The 24,462-nt window shown below is 40.1% G+C and overlaps 1 protein-coding gene across 1 annotated transcript in view; it reads right to left on the minus strand.

Moving 5' to 3' along the window:
- Positions 1-24,462, minus strand: part of HADHA (hydroxyacyl-CoA dehydrogenase trifunctional multienzyme complex subunit alpha) — a 29,663-nt gene that overhangs the window by 4,945 nt on the left and 256 nt on the right. Inside the window, exons 2-14 of the mRNA XM_070428838.1 lie at positions 17,409-17,450; positions 17,245-17,315; positions 15,055-15,188; positions 12,674-12,812; positions 11,584-11,703; positions 10,849-10,951; positions 10,091-10,213; positions 9,516-9,634; positions 7,469-7,525; positions 5,650-5,759; positions 5,081-5,215; positions 2,515-2,686; positions 43-129 (exon numbers count right to left, since the gene is read on the minus strand). Coding sequence (XP_070284939.1) covers positions 43-129; positions 2,515-2,686; positions 5,081-5,215; positions 5,650-5,759; positions 7,469-7,525; positions 9,516-9,634; positions 10,091-10,213; positions 10,849-10,951; positions 11,584-11,703; positions 12,674-12,812; positions 15,055-15,188; positions 17,245-17,315; positions 17,409-17,450 — 1,412 coding nt within the window. The remainder of the gene's footprint in view (positions 1-42; positions 130-2,514; positions 2,687-5,080; positions 5,216-5,649; positions 5,760-7,468; positions 7,526-9,515; positions 9,635-10,090; positions 10,214-10,848; positions 10,952-11,583; positions 11,704-12,673; positions 12,813-15,054; positions 15,189-17,244; positions 17,316-17,408; positions 17,451-24,462) is intronic.

Genomic DNA, 24,462 nt, shown 5'->3' on the forward strand with positions numbered 1-24,462 from the left:
GAGGCTGTAAGACATTTCAGGGTTTTTCTCTTCAAAATTTACCTTCTCAGGTCTTTTGCTGACAGAAGCAATTTCATTGATTGGGAGAGCTGATGTGTTACTGGCAAAAACACAATGAGCTGGAATCACCTGCAGGGGAAAAGCATTGAAGAATGTGTCACGTGGGCCTGGGAGGTGACTGGAGTCCAAAGTCAAGTAATGAGTGACACTCGGGCCCAGCCCATCCTCTCACCCAGAACTGCGCAGACTGCAGACACACTGCCTGACATTTACGACTTCCTAGGGCATGTGCTGAGGAATGTGTTGGCCTTGTTCTCTTTTCCATTCAGCCTTCCAGTTACGGCCCATCCTAAGGTCACCTAATCCTAACCTGGAGACTACACCCCAACAGTTACGTAAATAAGACACTTCAGATAAACACTGAAGAAAGGTGACCTTGAATCAAAACTCAGTCATTTCAATATCCAGCATGGGTGTCAGTCCTCTTCTTGTTTGGATCTGCACTCAAGTCTGAAAGCTTATGACACTCCCACCCTTCACCGTTATAAGAATAAGCCATAAAGTGCATGCCTACCTCATTTTATACTCTGTGCTACTAAAAAGCGATACACCACTATAATTATATCTACAGTACATGAATACTATTAACTATCAGCTTTATCAACCTGCAGAATAGTCTATAATGTAGACCCTTCTCAGCATTCTGTCCATGATCCCAAATTATTCATGTTTGTATTCAGATGCCTGGATGAAAACATGGAAAGCACACCTGTGGCATTTGTGCAAATCTGGGACAGGCAGAAGCCCAACATCAAAGATGAAAATCGAGGTTCAAGATATATTCAACACACTGAAAGCTGAGTGTAAAACAAGATAAACTATAATGGGGACAAAGCAGTGCATTAAGATTTTTTAAAAAGGGAAAAAAAGAACTAAATGGGCACCTGATGAACAAGACCTGAATTGGCAGTGATCCCCTGATAAAGATCCCAGGATTTTAGTTCATCAAAAGTATAATGTGAGTTGACAGCAGAGCACGACTGTAAGAAAGCTACCGCAGCCTCCAGTTACAATACGGTGGTACAGTGTCTAACGCTGGCGGCAAATTCCTTATGAAGAACAAACCAATGTCTCCAAAGATGGCTGGCAAGAGCTCCTCCGCTCTTGTGCATGCCCGCTGGTCCTCCCACCCAGGAGAAGAGTCTGTTTCCCTCCCCTGAATCTGAGCTGGCCTGTGACTTGCTTTGACCAATGGAATGCAGCAGAAGTGACTGCCAGTTCCAGGCATAGCCTTAAGCCCAGTAGCTTCTGCATTTGCTCTCTTGGAAGGCAGCAGCCATGCTGTAGAGAAGTTCTGGCTGACTGCTAAGTGAGGGAGGCCACCAGCAGAGGGAGGCCACTGGGAGGCGCTCCAACCAAGCTTCCGCTGAATGCAGTCATATGAGTGACGCTGAGTGAAACCACATGGTTAAGGACCAGCCACCTCTAGGAAGCCCTATCCAAACTGCAGAACTGTGAATTGTTTCCACGTGGTTTGTCATTTGGCAACAGAGCACTGAGACATGATGAAGATACTAAAGGGGACAATCAAGACAGTGAGAAGTTTGGAGAGAAGGATTGTGAAGAATGTCAACGGAGTGGGTTTAGACGGTCATCTAAGAGTAATGCTCACTACTCAAAACACCTAGAGTGTTGTCAAGTCAGCACCATTTTATTTATATCATTTATTAGCCCACGTTCTGTTTGTCTAACTGTAGGCTAGTCTAGGCATCAGCTCTATCTCATGCCTGGATTACTGCCATTTCTTCTTTTCTGGGCTCTTTCTTTATATTACAAGTACTTGTTTTGTTTCTGTCATCCCATCTCAAGAACTGTGACGTAGAGCATTTGGGATAAAGACCAAAGCAGCCCAGCTGGCGTGACTCAGTGGTTGAGCGTTGACCTATGAACCAGGAGGTCACGGTTCAATTCCTGGTCAGGGCACATGCCCAGGTTTCGGGCTCGATCCCCTGTGTGGGGCATGCAGGAGGCAACCGATCAATGCTTCTCTCTCATCATTGATGTTTCTATTTCTCTCTCCCTCTCTCTTCCTCTCTGAAATCAATATTTAAAAAAGCAGTATTTCCACAAAGCAGGCATTTGAATCCTGCCTGTTGAAATTGTTTCTCCCTATTTCCTTTGCTGTCTAGACCTGAAGAACTTCTGTTATGGCTTACGGTCAACCAAAAATGGCGAGAAATCTGCCTCTACTCCATGAGGTTATTTGTATGCTTGGGTGACTGAACTCCCATATACGGCTAACAAAACCTGTGCTTAGGATAATAAGCTACTTGATTTTCCTCCCATAGGACTTAGATTTGACATTTACAACATACAGCGTGCATGAGCGCACATAAAAACTTAGGCTTGGGCTCTTCATAAAAAGAACAATGAGTTTCCTGTAGTTCCTTAAACCCCATATCTGTGTCCTCCACTCACTATACTAGGATTCAAGTACTCAGGCCCCTTACTTACCGCTTCTACTTCCTTCAGTACTTTGTGCTTAAGATTAATGTCCTCAAAAACAGCTTCAATCACCATGTCGGCCTTTTCAAAACCCTGGTAATCAAGCTGCCCAGTCAAGTTGTTGAAAATGAAGTCTCTTTCAAATGATGTTAGAGTTTTCTTCTTCACTTTATCGTTCAGTCTAGAAAAAAAAATTTCTAGTCAAAAGGGAAGAGTAGGAAACTAACATTTATTGACTGTCCATGGGCCAGAGAGTATATTATGTTTTCCACCAACTCTGTGAGGTCTTATTCCCATTTTGAGGGAGCTGACTTGCTCAAAAAGACTCAGAGCGACTGTGGTCAAAGAGCTAGGTACCAGGGTACCTAGGGCACAAGGATTCAGACAGGTAACCCCCAAGTCCACATTCTTTCTCTTACAAGATGCCTTTCAGAGCCCAATTTACATAAACTGTATCATTCATAAAACAGTTTTGCTATGAGGAGTAAACACAAATACTAGAATGGCAAAACTAAGAGCAGCTCTCAGCCAACCCATGTCCTAGACCATATGGATTTATACTTGCTTAAAAATCATTTGGTTATTCTGTATTTATAATTTTCTAGAGGACAGAGACCAAGAATTATTTCTTATATTCTTAACCAACTTTCCAGTCAATACCTAGTAGCATATTGTATTGATCACATAAAATATTAACTCAAGGTTTCTTCTTTCCCACTGAGAGCTAAAAGGATTTCTACTACTCAAACATTTATCTGATTATTTTTTACTAGAGGCCTGATGCACGAAATTCGTGCAAGGAGCGAGGCCCTCGCAGCCCCATCTTTGTTGGGAAGGTCGTCTGGAAGGTCGTTTGGCTGTCTAGTCTAATTATCATATTATACTTTCATTATTATAGATTGCCAAGGAAAACAGGCTCTCTTAGGTTTTTATCTGACCATATTTTCAAAATAAATGACCTAGAGTTTTCCTTTGAATGAAGAATGAAGCTAAAGCCCCTTCACTAATTTCCTTAACCAAAAAGAAAAATTAAAGCCACAAGATAAGTTCAAAGAAGTATGCAAGTCTTAAAAGTATGGGTTCAAACCTCCTGGTTTCTGACAACCATGTCAGCAAACAATACAACTTGTCAGAGTTCAAGATATAATCAGTTGCTCTAATGCCAATGCCTAATGAAACTATTTCTGAGGGAGGACAGGATCCATGTAGGTCCCAAGTCAGCAGTCTGGTGAGGGGCATTCACCGGAGCCTGGTGTTTCTAAGGCAAAAGGGAAACCAGGACACCTGGACCCAAAAGAGATCCAGGGAGGAAGCTGTTCTAGAGTAGCAGTTTCTCACTAGGTGACTATGAAATGCCGTGGGGCGCTTGCAGGCTAGTCTAAGAGCGATGCTGATGTCTAGCACACATACTTTCTTTTGCTCCAACTCCTTGTTATTTTAAAATAATCTGCCAAAATGATTAAATCTGCCAGGTCCCTGGTAGCAATAGATGAGCTTCTCTGCAGAAAAGGGGTAAAAACATGCTTTAAGCTATCTAATCCACTTGAGAAACAAAAAAATGCTCACTCAGCTAACAGTCACATGCAGGTATTCTAAGTGCAGCCAGCCTGTCCATTGCAGTGGAGCAGAGAAGTGAGCTGAAACCAATTCCCATCTGGAGAAGCTGCTGCTTCACTATTCCCCTCTGCAAAACAGGCAGCAACTGTGTGTAGGGAGAGGGTTAGGTGAGCAGAGGGAGAATAATATTTACTCTTTATTAATTCAGAGGTAAGATGGAGACAGTCTTATAAAGCCTGAGACACTGCGGAACCAAATCAATCAACTGCTTCTCCACAGTCACGCCAGTCAACAAGGCTCAAGAGCTCTGGTCCCAGTGCTACCTTCAATGTGCAGTGACCCGCATTTCCTCATTCCTAACCTCAGTTCTCTCCACAAAGACAGTCCATAACAATAAGCTTTTATATGGAAACTATCAAATTTCTCTCCACAAAGACAGTCCATAACAATAAGCTATTACATGGAAACTATCAAATTCACAATTTTCAGTCTGATACCAAAGTATAAAATAAATGTCATTTAAAAATATCTAATAGATAAAGATTTTTCTTCTGCACTCAAAGACTACAGAGTCTGATAATACTAATAGTTTATAATATCTGTGACAACATGAAGTAAAGGAAGGAATTAGCATTTCAAAAAATCAGCCCTAGCCGGTTTGGCTCAGTGCATAGAGCCTCCACAGTTGGACTGAAGGGTCACAGGCTCAATTCCAGTCAAAGGCACGTACCTTGGTTGAAGGCTTGATCCCTGCAGGAGGCAACCAATCAATGTGTTCCAAATTTATTCATCTCTCACATTGATGTTTCTCTCTGTGTGTCTCTCCCCCTCCCTTCCACTCTCTCTAAAAATCAATGGAAAAATATCCTCGGGTGAGGATTAACAACAACAAGATCAAAGGAAACATAGCTCAACTATGGAGCATCTAGTACTCATCATGTTCAGCAAAAAGGAATCAATGATGGCAAAAAACACTAAAACCATTCTACCTCCTGGCAATGGCAAGAAGCAGGCTTACCCTTTGAACACTTGTTGCTGTCCTCGGCTCAGCCCGGTTAGCGTAGCATCTTTAAGTATAGTCTTTAGGCCCTTGTCCACAGAGACTTGGGCAATGCCAGCTCCCATCAGCCCTGCACCAAGAACAGCGAGGTTCCTGAAAGGCAAGGATAAAATGACTTCTGATAAACAACTTTTAATCATTTACGTAAAAGCAGGAGAATGCCCAAGTTATCATCCAATAAACCAACTAAAGCAGACACAATCATAAGGTATTTCAAATAATTATTTATAAAAATACACCTTTAATAAATGACTGATTTTCAAAGTTAAATTAAAAAATCCTTTAGGTTTATAAGAATTGGACTACCCAAGAAGATCGAATCATATTGATCTTCAATCATGCCGAGATCACTGAAAAGAAAGCCAAAAAGTCCTTGGTAGGAATAGGGATCTAATGTGCCCAGGACAGAGGTAGTTTATGGCAAGATTGAAGACATAAATCTAGCTCTGTAGATCTGCTTCAAAGACATCTATAAGCTTAGCACGTGGGGAAGTCCACAAGGGCTTCCTGGGTAGAGTCTAACTTACTTAACCTCCTTCTGTGGCGTTCCAAATTTATTCTTCTTGCACAGGACCTGACCATGGTACAGCCCTATCAAGGCCTTTGATTCTCTGGTCATCGCAAGCTCTCCAAATTTCTGAAATGTACAAAAGAACAAGGAAAAGTAGAACTTCACAGTCTCCTTGATATGGATTCCTTCCGTTTGGTTTCTCTGGGGAACAGAGGTAACACAAGCAAAGCCACAGGTCCTCGGGGTCTCAGCGGTGCCCGTGCTGGCATCTGTCTCCTATGGACGTGTCTTCTCTTTACTCTTGTCATCTGCAGCACTTTCCGACTACTGCTTTCAAAGGTGTTGGGTATAACTGAGCTCATTCTCTACATTAGAGTCATGGTAGCCTTTTTCATGGCATTAGTGTGTCAGAGCCAAAATGGATCTTCATGATCATCTCAAGCAACCCTCTCGGTTTAAAGATAGGGAAGAGGAGGCCCAGAAAAATTAAATGACCTTGTTCAAAGTCACACTGTCTCAGAGTGGCAGAAATGGAACCTGAACCCAAGCAGTATGACTTTCAACTCCCGTTCTCTTGCCACTGTAGCAGGTGGCTCACATGGGACCTACCACTTTGAAAAGTATATCACCACTTATGGAGAACAAATCTCAGCTTAGTGGTGAGGAGCATGAGCTATAGAGTCTGGTTTGACAGAACTGGGTTTGAATCCTGGCTCTGCTATTTCTCAGTTGTGAAGCTTTCTTCATCCTTAAAATGGGAAAACAATGCCTCTTTTAACAGTATTGTGGGGATTAAATGAGAACACTAGTAAAATGACTAGGGTCTCAATGTTAGCTATTGTCATCACCAATATCACTAGAATTTATTGTTATAATTACAAGGTTCCAAATAGTATTCCAAAGAAGGAATCCCTCTAATAAAGTTGCTATCATGTCCTCATAAAACATGAAACACTGTTCTACAGAATCAATGCTTTACTAATCTTGATTTAGCAGTGATTCAATAAACCAGTGATTTTCAAAGTGTGGGTAGAAATCCATCAGTGTTCATGAATTTAGTGGGTAGTGCTAAGTAGAATAGACAGGAAATACCTAGTACAACACATGCAGGGTGGACAATTATTGATGCATAAAATATGCTTCCATTTTACTGATGGAAGAGAATAAATCAGAAATGCACTGCAGTAAGCAGTAAGTACAGACATGTTTTCTCTGGAACTTGTCCTAAGCTCTTCCCATACCTTTTGTCCTATTACCAAAGAGCAATCATTCTTCAATGATTGCTTAGAACTTACAAACAACCCAAACCACTGAAATTTGCCGTATCACCAACTCAGAAAGTAAAAGGAGTGAGGCTGGTTCCTTTATCCCTTCTCTTCTTTCATTTATTTTTTTAAAAAATTAATTTATTTTTTCTTTCTCTTTTTTTTTCTTAGTGGGTGCAAAAAAACATTTCCTTTCATTTTCTAATTCAAAGTTTTATTGCTAGGCCCTAACAAGTAAGGACTATACTTTTCTATCAATGTATCATTTTATCACAATACAATCAGACCGACTTCAGCACAAAATGTCCAAACTATTCATTCGAAAGAATTGTAACTCTGCCCCTGCTCTTCCTTGTTATACCTTCGTTATTGACAGCAAGTTCAAATAGTTGGGGACCACCAGGTTTTCTTGCATCCACTTGCCTACTGAGATTAATCAGAAAAAATGGTAACCACTGGAGGAAATGTTTTACTAGGCTTTAGATACTTTTTCTTTTTTCAGTTTTGTACATTCTCAGATCTTTGGTTTTCTTATATCTAATAAGCAAAAATCACAAGAAAAAACTTTACCTGAGATTCAGAGAGATAGCCAGCTTCTTTTCCTTCCTCAAGTCCAGTCTTGACCACCTAAAAAACATACAAAATACTTGTTCACTGTTGGAGTGGATTTATTCAGAGAAGGCTGAATAAAATTACTAGTGTTGTTAGTTTTTTAGTTTTTGTTTAAACACACACACACACACACACACACACACATATATATATAAATATTTCAAATTGATTTCAGAGAGAAAGGGAGAGGGAGAGAGAGATAGAAACATTAAGGATGAGAGAGAATCATTGATTGGCTGCCTCCTGCACACCCCTCACTGGGGATTGCACCAGCAACCCAGGCATGTGCCCTGACGGGGAATCGAACTGTGACCTCCTGGTTCACAGGTCGACGCTCAACCACTGAGCCAAGCCAGCCTAGTGTTGTTAATTTTTTTTTTTTTTTAAATATATTTTATTGATTTTTCACAGAGAGGAAGGGAGAGAGATAGAGAGCCAGAAACATCGATGAGAGAGAAACATCGACCAGCCGCCTCCTGCACACCCCCCACTGGGGATGTGCCCGCAACCCAGGCACATGCCCTTGACCGGAATCGAACCCGGGACCCTTCAGTCCGCAGGCCGACGCTCTATCCACTGAGCCAAACCGGCTTTGGCAGTTAATTTTTATTTTTAGCTTCTTTCTTTACTTATTTTAAAGAAAAGTTTATTTGATTTTTAAGGGAGAGTAACAGAGAGAGAGAGAAACATTGATGTGAGACCGAAACATCTATCAGCTGCCTCCTGCACAACCCCTACCAGGGACTAAGCCCATAACCGGGCATGTGCCCCAACCAGGAATTGAACGGGCAACCTTTCAGTGACCAGGATGACACCCAAACAATTGAGCCACACTGGCCAGGGCTAGTGTTGTTAGTTTTTAAAGACTAGATTGGAGCGAACCCGTAACCCAGGTATGTGCCATTAACCAGGAATCGAACCCGTGGGCCTCCAGCGTGCAGGCTGACACTCTAACCACTGAGCTACCGGCCAGGGCCAGAACAAATTTCTTAACTCACTATTGACCAACCTTCTGCAATCTAGCTTTGATCTGCCTTTCTGCAGACATGTCACCGTCCTCCTACAACACCTAATCTCAATAAAATTCCTTGAAGAGCCTGGTGCTTCCCACCTTCTGAAACTTTGCTCAAAATGCCCACCTGACCTGGCCCCACTTTCCTTTCACATACTCTCTACCCATTTCTCAGGGCTCAGGTCAAATCCTGCTCTTCCTGACCTCTTTGGTTCACAGTGATTATTCCCTCCTCTGAGCACTTAGTAATTTTCCTCCATCCCATGTAGCTGGCAATAGTCCTATGCTGCTCTATAATGTCCCTCACACTGTTATCTACTTTACCACATATATATATGTCTAATCTCCCCAGCCCCGACTGTGAGATGAATGGAGGTAGGGGATTATGTTTCATATTTTATGTTCTTTGGTGTCTTCTGCTCAAAATATATCTGTTGGCTAATCCATTCTCCAATTTTGAGGTCTTTAATTATATGCTCTCTTAATCTCAGACTTTCCAGATCGGAGAGTTCTGTTTTAAAGTCTATCTTTAGATAGAAGTTTCTTTAACCCTCTGATCATTTCACCTATTCTTTCTTCTTTTCGGAACTTTCCTATATCATTACATCTCTTGTATAATTATGGCAACGGGAAAGTCAATGAGACACTGTAGGTATGAACAATGGTTTCGACTAAGGATAGAATATAGCCATCAGTTTTGTTTCAACTCTTTATACAAGCTCAATATTTTACTGGCCTTGATATATTGATATGACATAGGTTCCATCCTGGTTTATAATTGACAGTGTTAAACTCATCAACTAATAAATATGCCTGGCACTAATTATCCCCAAATATACCAAGTTTATATGAATCCTTATTTTTGGTAAGTACTTTAATGGCAGAATTAAGAACTTCTGTACTGGATATATATAAAGAGTATTGTGCTATTAAAGAGTATTGTGCTATACAAAGGAGGAAAATATAAGAAATCTGAGAGGGGAAAAGACTCACGTCAATTATTTTCAGAGGTGCAGGATAGAGGCCTTTGGTCTGCTTTCGTACTTGTTCTTCCACCTTTTTGTAAACCTGTTGCCTGACAAATGGAATACCCATGGCGTACGAGGTCAATCCTGTAAGGTAAAAAGCTTTTAGATACTTATTGGCAATAAGCATTTCTTGCTAGTTTGTTCTGTAAAACTCCATAAAAATTCAATAGTTCTGAAAGAACTGCTTTTTACTCTGATATACAAAATCTACATTTCAACCTAAGCATAGCTTCAAACATAGCTTCATCATGTGATAAGTGCTTCAGCTGGGCGTTGTAATAGTATAATATACACTGTTACAGAATTCTTCTGTATTAATGTTTAAAATGTTCCAAAATAAAAAGTTAAAAAAAATAGTTTTAACTTACGAGTATAAGGTTCAGAACTTGACCCTAGAGCAGAGTTGTTATATTCTTTAAGGTTAACTTTATGCTTCCAGAAAATAATGCATTTACCCTATCCTCACTTAAAATTTACAGCAAATAAAACTAAACTCCCTGGAAAGAAGCTTTGCCTTTATTCTTTAATAACAACACTCACTTTCCATCAATCCTTTGCTTCTCTTTACAGATATTTTCTTATCAGCTAGTCCTTTGGCAAAAGTAACTGCAATTTCTTCTAGGTATTCAATTGTCCGTTCCTCTGGAGGTTTTATTCCTGGTCCTGCAAAAACAAACCCAAGAGATTGGAATGCAAATCAGCTTTAGATGAGTCCCAGGCAGGCAAAAAACTAGGCATGCCAAAGCCAAAGGCTCTAGCACCCACTTTCAGCACAGCTTTCCATGTCAGATCAGAGACTGGTGGGTGGAGGAATCATGAACTATGCACTCACAGATGGGGAAACTGCAAATAAAGACTAATTGTACTCTGACCACAACAAAATTAAACTAGAAACCCACAACAGGAGGATATCTGTTTGTTTGTTTATTTATTATTATTAAAGTATATTTTTTATTAATTTCAGAGAAGAAGGGAGAAGGAGAGATAGAAACATCAGTGATGAGAGAGGATCATTGATCGGTTGCCTCTTGCACACCCCTTTACTGGGGATCGAGCCTGCAACCCAGACATGTGCCCTGACCGGGATCGAACCATGATCTTCTGGTTCATAGGTCAACACTCAACCACAGAGCTATGCTGGCTGGGCAGTATTATAATTTTTAGAAAACTTCCCTCTTCAAAATGATGACTCATTCCTTAAGAGTATGAGTTCCACTCTAACCAATATGCAAGATATTAACTCTTTAAGGAAATAAATAATTTCATAAGGCCCAACTCTGAGGCATGCTAACACGTACCCAGCGGTTCCACCAATTGGTCAACCAATCCCATTTTCTTTGCTCTGTCCGCACGAATGTTTCTACCAGTCAGCATCATGTCAAAAGCAGCAGGTATACCCACCTAACATGCAAGTAAGGATCAGAACATAGGGGAAAAGATATCAGAGTGACAATTACAGTTTACAAATCCTTCAACTGAGCAAAATAAATACTAAAGTGAGGAAAGGCTAACAACTGCTATTTATCAATCAGTTATATTTTATCTTATATTTTACATACTAATACACATTAGTGTATTAGGTAACTTCTGCAACCGGCCTCTTTTGGTTCTATACAATACAACAATGAGATCATCCAAATCAGGGGAAAGGTCTGCCTTTATATTTATCACGAAATATGACCCATGGATTTGCAAAACTGGTAAGATGTTATTGTGCAGAGAAGGAGCTGATTATATTATAAGCTTCAAAGAGGCAAGACATGGATCTTATTTATCTTTATCCTTCCTCAGGGACTAACAAAGAACCTTGATTAATAATTTTAATCCAAGAAACTGAAAAAATAAATTAAAAAATAAATTGAAAAAAAATAAATACCGGGGAAAATCTGCTATTGATCCTAAATATTCGTATTTTATTTGATTTCTAAATCCTACAATGAATACCCAATACTATGCCTTTTGTATTACCAAAGGGGCATATAAGTACCAAGGTTCTGAAGTTCACAGTGGGGGAAGGGGGGTCTTAAACTCACCATTTGGGGTAGTCTTTGTGTGCCTCCTGCTCCTGGTAAGATCCCCAGCAAGACTTCAGGGACACCTAATACTGTCTTTTTATCTTTTGTTGCTATTCTGTATTGGCATGAAATGGCAAGCTTACAACAAATGAAAAGAAAATTGGAATGTTAGAAAATGTAATCTTATAACAGCTTAGGATCTGTGAGGGTCCAAAGATTACTTCTTTAGACCAGGAATGTGCCCACAGAATAAACTGTAATTTCTTAGGCTGGCATTTAATGCTTTCTACAATTTACCCTTCCAGCCTTATTTCATACTTTCCCCTAATTTAATAACTTCTTTTTGGGCTGAAGATTTCCTTAAAAATCTGCTGAAAGCTATGGGAGCTCTCCATAGAAAAATGCACACGCAATTGTACATGCAGCCCAGCTTAAGAAGCCCGTTACCCTACAGACTCTCCTTTTCAATCAAGAGTTCTACCTGTGATGTCCTCATAGGCTTCTCTTATCCCTTGTCTTTGCTCACACCTCACCATATGTGGAATGCCCCCCACACACCCCCCGTTCTGGTTAATCAAATTCTGCCTATCTTTTAGGACCAAGCACAGTTTCCTTAATTAATTAATTGTTGTAAAAGTGACTAGCATAGAAGCCAGCATGTGAGAAATGCTCGATAAATATTTTCTTTTCCCTTTCTTTCCTACACGCTCTAATAAGCATCTCTTCTCTCAAATCTTTTAGTATTTACCACCTTTACTACTCACAAAGCACTTAAGCATGTATTACGCTTTGTGTATCTCAACTAGACTTTAGCTCATGAGCATGCATTACACTTCTGAATCTTTGCCCTGCAAACTTTAACCAGGTTTTTAGAATTGAAAGGCATCTAAGAGATCTAGCTGAAATCTTCTCAATTTATAAATGAAAACATCACACTTGATTCACATGCTCTGTGCCATGAGATTAAGGATTAAAACAGATCCAGAAGTTTGATAACTAAAAAGAAAGCTGATTTTCTGAGAACTTTCCCAGGCAAAACTAGCCTATAAAAGTTTACAGTGGGCGAGTCCTAACACTGGGCTAAACAGTGACTCTAATAAACCCATACCTCAAGTCCTCCTCCTAAGCAGGATCCACTGATGGCAGCCACAACAGGCTTATTAGACTTCTCAAGTTTCTCAAACATTTTCTGTCCTTCTTGTGAAAGCCGTGTTACCTCTTGAGGGGTCTTGCAAGCGGCTATCATGCTGCAGTAAACATGAAAGCCGAGAACAGAAAAAAATCAAAGATGAAACTGTAGCCCACTTTGTTAAATACTTCATCTACTATATCCTCAATCCTATCATATATCAAAGTGGTGGTGAATCTTTAAATACTCACAAGTTTAAGTATGGATCTGCCTCAGATAGCACTAATATCAGTGACATCATCTCTCTAAAAAGAGTGTTAAGTTTCTGGGTCCAGAGAACATGAAACAAAACATGTGGCACAATTTATTTTCGCTTCAATAACTAATCATTAGATTAAAAAGCTCTGAACCTGAGAAAAATCATCTTCTAGTAAATATTTCCACTATGAGGTAGCTTTCAGATTAAACAGCAATCAAAATGGCAGGGGAAAAAAAGCTTTTAAGTTGTTTAGAGAGATCTAAAATCTTAAATAGATCCCCTAACGATCAAAAAAGGTCTGCTGCAATAATGTAAACCATGCCCTTTAATTTTAGTTTGTTTCATTTCCTACTTACTTTGTTTCTGATCACATTTAAGTTGTGAATTCTGTACTTCTGACCAAAGACAACTATTTTTCTGTCATTTTATATGCTGGGAATTGCTCAACTAGCCTTATGGAAGCCAAAAGTATTTTCTTATGGATGCAGCTAGTTACTGCCAGGTATAGTAGTGTCTCACTAGTCTCAAATAACTGAACTAGGAAACAAAGCACTCAATACACATAATCTTTTCCTAAAAAATAAATATTAAACAGAATATTTATAAATTTTTAGTTACACAAACAAAAATGGATACAAAATGTTACAGCAAGATTTAAAAATATACAAACACCTTAAGTGCAAATTATTAAGCCTATAATATTGGCCAACATTGCCCAAGCACAAAGAATAATAAATACTCCTATTTTGACAGAATTAACTGTTCACATTTTTTTAAAATATATATATATTTTTATTGATTTTTTACAGAGAGGAAGGGAGAGAGATAGAGAGTTAAAAACATCGATGAGAGAGAAACATCGATCAGCCGCCTCCTGCACATCGCCTACTGGGGATGTGCCCGCAATCCAGGTACATGCCCTTGACCGGAATCGAACCTGGGACCCTTCAGTCCGCAGGCCGACGCTCTATCCACTGAGCCAAACCGGTTTCGGCAACTGTTCACATTTTAACCCATTAAACTAACACTAAGATATAATTTCTTCTGCTTATACTGTATATGTCTTAAAGAATTGTAAACAAGTTTTACAGGTATACAATCTACCACTTAAAAAAAGAAAGTTTTAGTTGCATCAATAAAGTTCCCTTTGACAACCTCAAATCCTACCAGCCACTTCATTTACCCTGAAACAACCATTTTCATGTTTGTATTGTATCCTTCCAAGAGCAACTACTTATCTGTGTCCACAAAAAATATAAAGAATATTTCGTGTATGGTTTAAAAACCTTTACATAAACTATATACTGTAGGAAACATTCAATAACTTGCCTTTTATTTCTAACTTCACATTATGTTTTTGAGCTCTAATATTATGTTGTGGATCTAGTTAATTCCTTTGAACTGTTTTGTAGTATTTTATCACGTGAATATTTCACATTTTAATTATCCATTTCCCAAATGACTGACATTTAGCTTGTTTCAAATTCTATTTTAAACTATACAGAACTGAACATCCTTGTGCATGGGTTCTTAAACATAAGGGTGGGATTTGTCTAGCACAGCCGTGGGCAAACTACTGCCCGCGGGCCGGATGCGGCCCGTTTGAAATGAATTAAATTTAAAAAAAAAAAAGACCGTACCCTTTTATGTAATGATGTTTACTTTGAATTTATATTAGTTCACACAAACACTCCATCCATGCTTTTGTTCCGGCCCTCCGGTCCTCTTTAAGAACCCATTGTGGCCCTCGAGTCAAAAAGTTTGCCCACCCCTGCATATATACCTAGAAGAGGCATCACTGGATTTTATGGTACATGCATTTTCAATTTTACTAATGCTGCCAATTGCTCTCCAAAGTGGCTGTACAACTGGCATTCCAATTAGTAATATATTAACTTTCTCATTTCTCCAAGGACTTGCTAAAATGATAATTTTCAAACTTTTAAACAGCATCTCATTGTTAGCTTAATTTTATAATATTTTTATTCAACTGAGATAGGAATTTGAACTATTTTTAACTGCTTTAAGAAAAGGCTATTTTTAGTCTTACATGGCTTAAGCAACAAGCCGCTCTTTTTAAATCAACTCTAATAAAACTTACTTGATATCAGCACCTGCAATAAAGCAGCCTGGCTTTGATGAAATAAGGACAGCACTTCTGACTTGATCACTAGCCCAGATTTCATTCATTACTTCCATGAACTCTGATTGTAGTTCTTTATTCAGTGTATTTACCTGTCAAAGAGAAATACATATAAATCCAAGGGTGTAAATTTGAAGAACCAGATGTGCAAGTCACTATCAGGTGCTATTTTGATGGTAGAAAATATGTTTATCCACCAGAAATATACTGCTAGAAGCAAGAAAGGGAGGCAGGGTTTCTTATAAAAAAACCAAATACCCTGTAGTTTTCTATTCAGTCAGCTATAAGCATACCACCCTTTAAAAATAGGTCTACTCAGCCTGGCTGATAAGTCTACAAACATTTCTGACGTGGAAAAAATTTATATAACATTAAGGAAAAAAAGAATCAAAATTAGATACATAGTATGATCTTAATTTCATAAGCACTGTTGAAACTGGATGAAATGTTATAGTAGTTATTTTTGGGTTTGGAATATAAATAATTATATTTTCTTTATACAAACAGTCCTTGGGTTACGTCCGATTTGACATACGTCATTTCGTGGTTACGTTGCCATCTTCCATTTATTTATAAAAAAAAAAAGTTCCGGCATTTCGACATATGTGCTTTATGTTTTTTATTATTTATTTACCACAAGTAAAGGTCAGGAATTGTTATCTTTCTTTTAAGTTTCTTTTTACTGTTTCACTTCATTACTGCTGTGTATGTGCTCCATGTGAGTGACGTAGGTGCTTATGTAGGTGGGTTCCAACTTATGGAGAAAATTGCGTTATGTTGTACCGTAGGAATGGATCTCCGACATAACCCAAGGACCTACTGTAGTTTTAAAATTTCCTACAATAGCTTGCTGGATCGGTTTGGCTCAGTGGATAGAGCATCTGCCTGTGGACTGAAGGGTCCCAGGTTCGATTCCAGTCAAGGGCATGTACCTTGGTTGCGGGCACATACCCAGCGGGGGGTGTGCAGGAGGCAGCTGATCGATGTTTCTCTCTCATCAATGTTTCTAACTCTCTATTCCTCTCCCTTCCTCTCTGTAAAAAGATCAATAAAATATATTTTTAAAAAAATTCCTACAATAGCCATGTGTTATTTTTTGTGCTCATGAAAAATGTTCAACTTAGAAAATTCTGAAAAAATATCTTAAGTTTGAATCACTGGTCAGTGAGTGCCAAGATTTACTCTAGAGATGGGAACTATCTCCTGTTTTCCTTAATTTGTGATAGTTCATTGCTTCCATCTAGGTCTTCCTATTTCATCTGGGCTTCTGGTAACAAGATTTCTGAATATAAAACCTTTACACCAATTTTAGATGGGGGGAAAACCATGAGCTCCTGCAATAAAGCTCCTCTTGGTAAAAGACTGGATTAATGCTATCTGCTTTGTTGAAGTTGCCCAAAACAAATAAAGCTCCACTTTGAACAGAACTTGACCTCCAATATGTGAATAGCACGAAGTCATTCACATCCCTCAGGAAGCTTAACAACCACATTTAACCCAGCTAACTTATAGATAATAACTAATGTCAAGCAGGTAATGAAGAAACCAGATTCAATAACCTCATAGTCAAGATGGGTAGTTTGATTCTTATAAACAAAGCTTGTATTTTGGTCCTTATCTAATAAGTCATCATTCTACACTATGACAGAAGGCTAGTTTTATTAATCCTTGATGGTAATCTGACACCTAGGTTAACTAGAAGGAATTCTTTTTTAAAAAATATATATTTTTATTGATTTCAGAGAGGAAAGGGGAGAGAGAGAGGAAGAGAGAGAGGTACAGAGAGAGAAACATCAATGATGAGAATCGTTGATCGGCTGCCTCCTGCATGTCCCCTACTGGGGATCGAGCCCGCAACCTGGGCATGTGCCTTGACTGGAATCAAACCCGGGACCCTTCAGTTCGCAGGGCGATGCTCTCGCCACTGAGTCAAACCAGCTAGGGCAATGAGAAGGAATTCTTGAATAAGGACCTCTGCTTCAGAAAACTCCATTCCTTGGGCAACTTGTCCAACTAACTAATTTAACTATCAAAAGTGTAAAGTTATATGATAAGATTACTGTCAGATTGGTGGATTTCTTTCCCATTCGAGACTGGATTCACGAATGTAGTTAGTAGAAATAAACTGTAGCAAGTTAAAGTAGGTACCTTTGAATTGGGTGAGTTAATTCGAATAACTGCCACATCCTCTTTGATTCCATAGTTAATATGGGTTCTGGCTAAAAAGAGAAGAAAAATTTATTTGTAAACAGTTTTATTGCAAAATAAATCTGAAAAGCAATGTAAACATGATAACAAGAAATTAAACTTACCCAGCAAAGCAGAGGACCCTGTAAAGTTGCGGGAAATATAACCTATAAGAAAAAGGGATTTCAAAATTAATTATTTTACAAAACAGCATTTCTGTAGTACTTGTTATATATAACAAAGCTGGAATTTATAACAACAAAAAAACAAAATTAGAACAACGTGTTCTAGGCTATTATTGTGACCACTACCATATCTTTTTTTTTTTTTTCAATTACCAGGTCATATGATTATCTGGATACTAAATGTGGGAGGTGGAAGAACAGCTCCTCAAAAATGCCCACGTCCCTAGTAACTGTGAATACGTTCGGTTACATGGCAAAGGGGAATAAAGGCTGCACATGGAATTAAGGTTGCTAATGAGCTGACCGTAACATAGAAGATTATCCTGGGTTATCCAGTTGGGCCCAATGTAATCACAAGAGGGAAGAGAGAGGCAAAGAGAACCAGAGAGATGGCAGCATGAAAAGAACTTGGTTCCATTTTGCTGGTTTTGAAGAAGTCGAGAAATGCAGGCAGCCTCTAGAAAAGGCAAAGAAATAGATTCTCCCTTCCAGCACCCAGAATGAAACAGCCTTGTCAACACCATTGGTTTTAGCCCAGTGAGACTCATTTCTGACATAACCTAAGAGCACAAATTAGTGTTTGTATTGTAAGTTTGTGGAAATACGTTATGGCAACAATAGAAAATGCATACACTAAGAAATAAGTTATCTACAAAACAATCTGTAATGTCAGTTCCAAATGTATTCCAAATATATCTCAGCCGTGTTCCTCAGCCACATCTGCTTACATTTCTATGGAGAGATGGAGTTTCCAATGTTATCAAATCAAGGGGCACTAGTGAATATCTATAATAATAAAAGGGTAATATGCTCATTAGACTGGACGTCATTCCGGACATCCTTCCTGACAAAGCCAGGGCTGGAGGGAAGCCAGCCGGGGTCCCGGGTGCCTGCGGGTGGCCCAGGGGGAGCCAGCCTGGGTTCCAAGTCCCGGGTGCCTGCGGGCGACTGGAGGAGGGAAGCTGGTGCCGGCAGCCCAGGTCCCAGGTGCCGGAGGGAAGCCGGTGCCGGCAGCAGGGGGAAGGAAGGTCTACTCTTGCACAAATTTTTGTGCATTGGGCCTCTAGTTATAAATAAAAGAGTCCACATCACTTTTATTTTCAGCCTTTCTCACAGAATAAGTCTATAGCGCACTCCGCCAAGAATACCCCTACCCTGGGGATAACAAAGACCAGCTATTCTTCCTCCTTCCCAACCACTTCACTACTTGAGGCTCTCCAGCATGATGATGAGATGATCTTTTGAGCAAAAGCCATCACAACAGAAGTCCCAACAGAGGGTCTTTCAATTTGGACTCTGGATAGAAATAAGGAACATTGGGGAATTCTAGGCAAAAATTCCAAGTTATTCTGGGCATTACCCTGCCTCCTTTCTAGCATTAAACACTCACCTTTGCCCTGCTCTAATCCAAACACCTTGCTATAGGCTATAACCAAGCTGTTCTGGAGGCTAGCACAGGGTTAACATCCCTTAATTATAACTTCCAATTTATTTATTTTTTTTTAATCCTCACCTGAGAATATCTTTCCACTGATTTTTACAGAGAGTGAAGAGAGAGGGAAAGACAGAAAGAAATATCGATGTGAGAGAAACACATTGATTGGTTGCCTCCTGCACATGACCGGACCAGGGCCTGGGCCCGGGAGGAGCCTGCAAGCAAGGTATGTGCCCTTGACTGGAATCTCCGAACCCGGGACTCTTTGGTCTGTAGGCCGACACTCAGTCCACTGAGCCAAACCAGCTAGGGTACAACTTTCAATTAAAAACAACACCACTCTGCTCTTTCTTCCCTTGTTTTCATATTAATGACCAACCATATTTCCTATGCACCTCTAACTCCTTACTCCTCTCCCTATCAACATCTTCCAAGTTTTGTCCGATAATCTTAGAAAAAAGTTTTATCTGGGTTTAAAAAATAACACATTCTCTACATCGTTTAGAAACAAACTTTAGAACCATACCCAGTTTCCAAGTAAGAATGGTCTATATTAGACCAGAAGGTAGCGACCCTTCTGGAGTGAACTATTACACGTAAGACTATTCAAAGAACCAGCCGAAGTGGGATTCACTTGGCAGTATTGAAAAGTGATTCCAGAACTATGTTAGGTATTAGAACCAGGTGGGGAGGCTCAAATATACCCACAAATTCCTGAGTGACAGACAACCTGGAATCATGGAATCAGAATTTAAAGGGGCCGAGCTTCAGCATCTGCATTTTTAAAAAGGTAACCGAAGCATACAGCAAACCAGTGATGTGAACCCACTGGTGGTGGAGTGGGTTAGGAGAGGACCATAAATAGTGGCCAAGGATCTTGCTGGTTTGAAGGCAAAGCAATATATTATTGAAAAAGAAAAGAAAACTGTGTAGAATGGTACCAGAACCACAATGGGGTGATCTCTGGTTTCATTTGCATTTCTTCTTTAAGCAATCCAAGTCAGCCGCTAGTGTAAAGACAAAGGGAGTCAAAAGACTTGGGCTGAATCATCAGGTTTATAATTTACTAGTAGAATGGCCATGAACAACTCTTTTAGTGCATTTCAGTGTTCTTATAGATGGAAGTAAAATGATGTAATGCTTATAAAAGTGCGTGTAAGTCAAAGTGCTACACCAAGTAAATTAAGAGAAGCCAGCTATCTCCTCAATTCCTTGTGCTTCTGCTTCACTAATGATACACTTCCCTTCTTTGCTTTTCCATCATTTGAAATCTGTATCATCTGTATTTATCACTCTTCCTTCTTTATATTTGTATCATGGCGCCAACCTTTTCCACAACGCCTTATTTTGAGATTCCATCTACAAACGATCTTTCTCTTCTGTGCTAAAATTTTTAAATCTTTATTAACTATTGTTTTGTTCTCTAATCATTGCATCTGTAGCAGGTGCTTCCCCAACTAAACCGTAATCTCTTCCACCATCAGCTCACAGTCATTTTCATTCAGCAAAAAATTTACTGTGGCCTACCAAACGCCACACATTCTTGGCACTTGGAGAAAAAAGAGTCAAAAGTCCCTGTCTTTGTGGAGTTTACATTCTATGGCAGCAGGTGAAAGGATATCTAGGAAGAATTAATTCTTAGTAGAGATAAATAAGAGGTGAGAATTAGGCTGGTATAAAAAGGAGTTTGCCTATAAATTACAAATTCCAGTGGGAGGGGAGCCAAGGAATAGGCAGGTCTAGCTAAATAGGCTAAAGTGGATTAGAGTGGGGAACGAACTGGTTGGGAACGCTCAGTGGGAGGGATTAAATACAGACAGACCAAAAAAACCCCAAAAAAAACAAAACAAAAAAAGAAACAAATATGTAAATAAGACAGGTGGTGCTCATTAGCTTACAGATTAAACCATTTTAAACTCTTACCCACTAATCTACCTTTGCTGCACACACACCTATAAGCATATACACAAAACCTCCTCTAAATTAACCCAGACAAAAAGCTGAGAAAAAGTAGTACATGTTAAAAAAAAAAAAAATCTGGAAAAGAATTCCAAACCACAGTCAACGAAATCAAGTTGGAGTATAAGGCAGCTTTGCTTTTGGAATCTAGCCTTACCTACTACCTAATCAGCAGAGCTTATGTCATAGCTGCTGGGTGAACTTTAGCCTATATTCTACTAAGCCAGCAAAAGAGAGAGAAACCTTTGTCCCACTTTTTAGCCATTTTAATAATGTAACTCAAAAAGGATACCTACAAGATCTGAAACTATAGCAGTGGAGAAAGTTGGATTATGCTAATACAAATTTCAATATGAAAATGTTACACTGGTTGTAGCAACAGGTTTTCCCAATAGTCAAAGGGAGAGGGTCAAGAAAGAGATAGGAAAAAAAAGGGATAGAACTAAGGATGTGAGAGTCAAATTTAAATATACACCATCTTCTAAAGTATTTGCCTTTAATCCATTTCCTGTGAAATTATTTTACCATTTACATAATTAGGAATTTAGATTTAGGGTAGGTGTGGAAATTAAACAAGATACTTTGGTCCAGATTTGATTTTTCATTAGATAGTTATATTCAGAACTAGAGGCCTGGTGCACAAAAATTCATGCACTAGAGGGGGGGGGGGAGTTGTCCCTCAGCCCAGCCTGCGCCCTCTTGCAGTCTGGGAACCCTCAGGCAATGTCCGACTGATGCTCCCCATGGGGAGCGGGCCTAAGCTGCAGTCTGGCCTCCCTCTGCAAAAGGCGACTAGCAGGCTGATCAGGGGATTGGCGCCGGCTGGCAAGCGGCTGGATCCTCCCACCATCACACCACCACTAGTGGCCTCCCTCTGCTAGCACATGGCCCTGTCCCCCAATCACCCACTCACCAGCCCCAACCCCGGCCAACTGGTCGTTCCGAGGTTTGGTCGATTTACATATTCGGCTTTTATTATATAGGATTATAGCACTTGTAGAGAAGGAATGGTTTAAAACTCCAAGAATTAGTGCAGCCAGCATGGCATGCAGGAGGCAGCCAATTAGTGATTCTCTCTCATCATTTGTGTTTCTATCTCTCTCACCCTTCCTCTCTGAAATCAATAAAAATATATATATTTTTTAAAAATAAAAAAATAAAACTCCTAGAATTACAAATCAGTTTTAAGAGATTTTAATCACCTACCAGTAAATGTCATAATCTCATTACAACTTGCACAGACTTGTAGGATGAAGGACTCTATTGAGTCTAGATGGCAATCCATAGTGTAGGTAAATTTAAGTTCACTTTCTAGGCATTTTTTCAAATAACTAGAGGCCCGGGGCATGAAATTTCTGCATGGGTAAGGTTCCTAGCTTGGACAGCAATCAGGGCCAATCTGTGGGGCAACCAGCAGGACAACCGGGGGGAGCCCCCGCTGGCACCCACCTTGGCTGGCCTGGCGCTGCCCGATCATTGGCCCTGTCTACCGCCGCCGCCGCCGCCAGTCACTTCCCTCTGTGGGGTGACTGCAGGCCAATTGGGGGGCAGGGGGAAGGTGGTCCCCTGCTAGCACCCGCCTTGGCTGGCCTGGGGCCTGCGGGCTGGGGGCAGCTCCTGCATTGAACATCTGCCCTCTGGTGGTCAGTGCACATCATAGCGACTGGTCGTTCCCCTGTTTGGTCGATTTGCATATTAAGCTTTTATTATATAGGATGAGCCATAGTTTCTTACTTGTGAAAACATAATGCAAATATTTATATGTGTAGATAATTCTATATTAAAATATAAAAAAACTGCCGAAACCGGTTTGGCTCAGTGGATGGAGCATCGGCCTGCGGACTGAAAGGTCCCAGGTTCGATTCCGGTCAAGGGCATGTACCTTGGTTGTGGGCACATTCCCAGTGGGGAGTGTGCAGGAGGCAGATGATCAATGTTTCTAGCTCTCTATCCCTCTCCCTTCCTCTCTGTAAAAAATCAATAGAATATATTTAAAAAAAAATATATAAAAAAACTAAGCTTGTAACTTTTAATTACACATGTAAGATGTAAAAATTATTTTAAGAATTCTCAGATATACAGAATCACAGTTTCTCAGGGCAGAAGTTAGTTAATAGCTAACATTTACTGAGCACTTACTCCATAAAAAACTGCTTTACATCTAGAATAACTCCTTTAAAGCTCACAAGGTGAGATTATTCTCTGTTTTACTCCCAAGGTCATCAGAGTATAAAAGGCAGAGCCAGAATGAAATCCAAACTCCTCTGTCATACTTTCTCATTTCAAAGTAAATCCATAGTCTCAATCATTCATTTTACAGTTGAAGAAAATAAAACCCATTACATTAAGGTATTTGGCCAGTCACACAGGTATTGACTAGAAAACACATGACCTGATTATCAACTCAAGTGTTATACCCACTGCTAATCCATAAGAAGTACTACCTTAAAACCAATGCAAGTGCAGGTTAAAAAATATACATTCAATTTTTCTACAGTGTTAAGCAATAAATGTGGAAAACAGGAAACAAAACTGTAAGGTAACATGGCCAAATACTAACAGCAGCTATGTGGTGAATAGTATGAGAATGGGTGGGTCTTTTCTCTTAATCCCTTTCCCCAATCTTTATATTTCAATTTTGTTATTGTGACTGGCGCACACCCACACAGGCGTGTGCACACACATACACAACACACACGTGTACACACACATACACACACAGACATAGCTGTCCTGTGCAGACTAAAAACGGTGGCTGAAATAAGGAAATAGAAGGGGAAAAAAAGGTTCAATCATTCAAAATTAATCCCTTAAAGTAAAGGGAAACTCCAGCTACGGGTCTAAAATCAGCATTCTACCCCTGTGATTAGGGAGGACGGCACAATGTAAATGAAATCTCTCGTGAAATCATCCGCATGTAGGAGAACACACAATGAGAAAAGTTAGTCACGTTTCAGCTTACAGATCTGGCATGGAAGGAAAACGCTTGAATTTCCACAATTACCCACTTCCACCCTTTTCATTGCCAGCTTGGCAAGAGAAAGACAAAGCGAATGAAAGCTAACAGGGTATCTATCACATTTTATCCCATAAGATACACGTGTTGGCGTTATTTTTAAAATGTTTCTTATAGCAAGTTGCAGAACCTCCCCTTGAAATTCAACACACTGGGATGATTGAACGGCAACGGCTGAGCTCCCTATTAAAAAGTGTAAAAAAAGCTGGTGAATTCCACCCCAGCAGCTTTTAGGGTATAGCTCTTGGTACGGGCCAGCTGTCGTGGAGGCACAGAGGCGTGACCGACCGGAGTGTCCTGGTTCCGGACCTCGCGGTCCGGTAGGGCAGGTTCAAGGCCGCCGGTCCGGTAGGGCAGGTTCAAGGCCGCCGTTGCAGGAGGTGAGAGGGGCGTGAGCCCAGACGTGCGGCGGGGAGACGCGCGGCAAGTGCCGGGCCGGTGCTCCGGACTCGGGAACGTGCTCCGGACTCGGGAACGTTAGAGGTTACGGAGCCTGAAACCCGTACTCGGCTCGGAGTCATGAGAGAGGAAGTGACAGTCCTTTCCCAAGGACACGGGAGACCGGGTCGCAGGGCAGCATCTCC

The sequence above is a fragment of the Myotis yumanensis genome, unplaced genomic scaffold, assembly GCF_028538775.1.
Source record: "Myotis yumanensis isolate MYYU_CA2020_CCGP unplaced genomic scaffold, mMyoYum1.0.hap1 SCAF_11, whole genome shotgun sequence".
NCBI lineage: Eukaryota > Metazoa > Chordata > Mammalia > Chiroptera > Vespertilionidae > Myotis > Myotis yumanensis.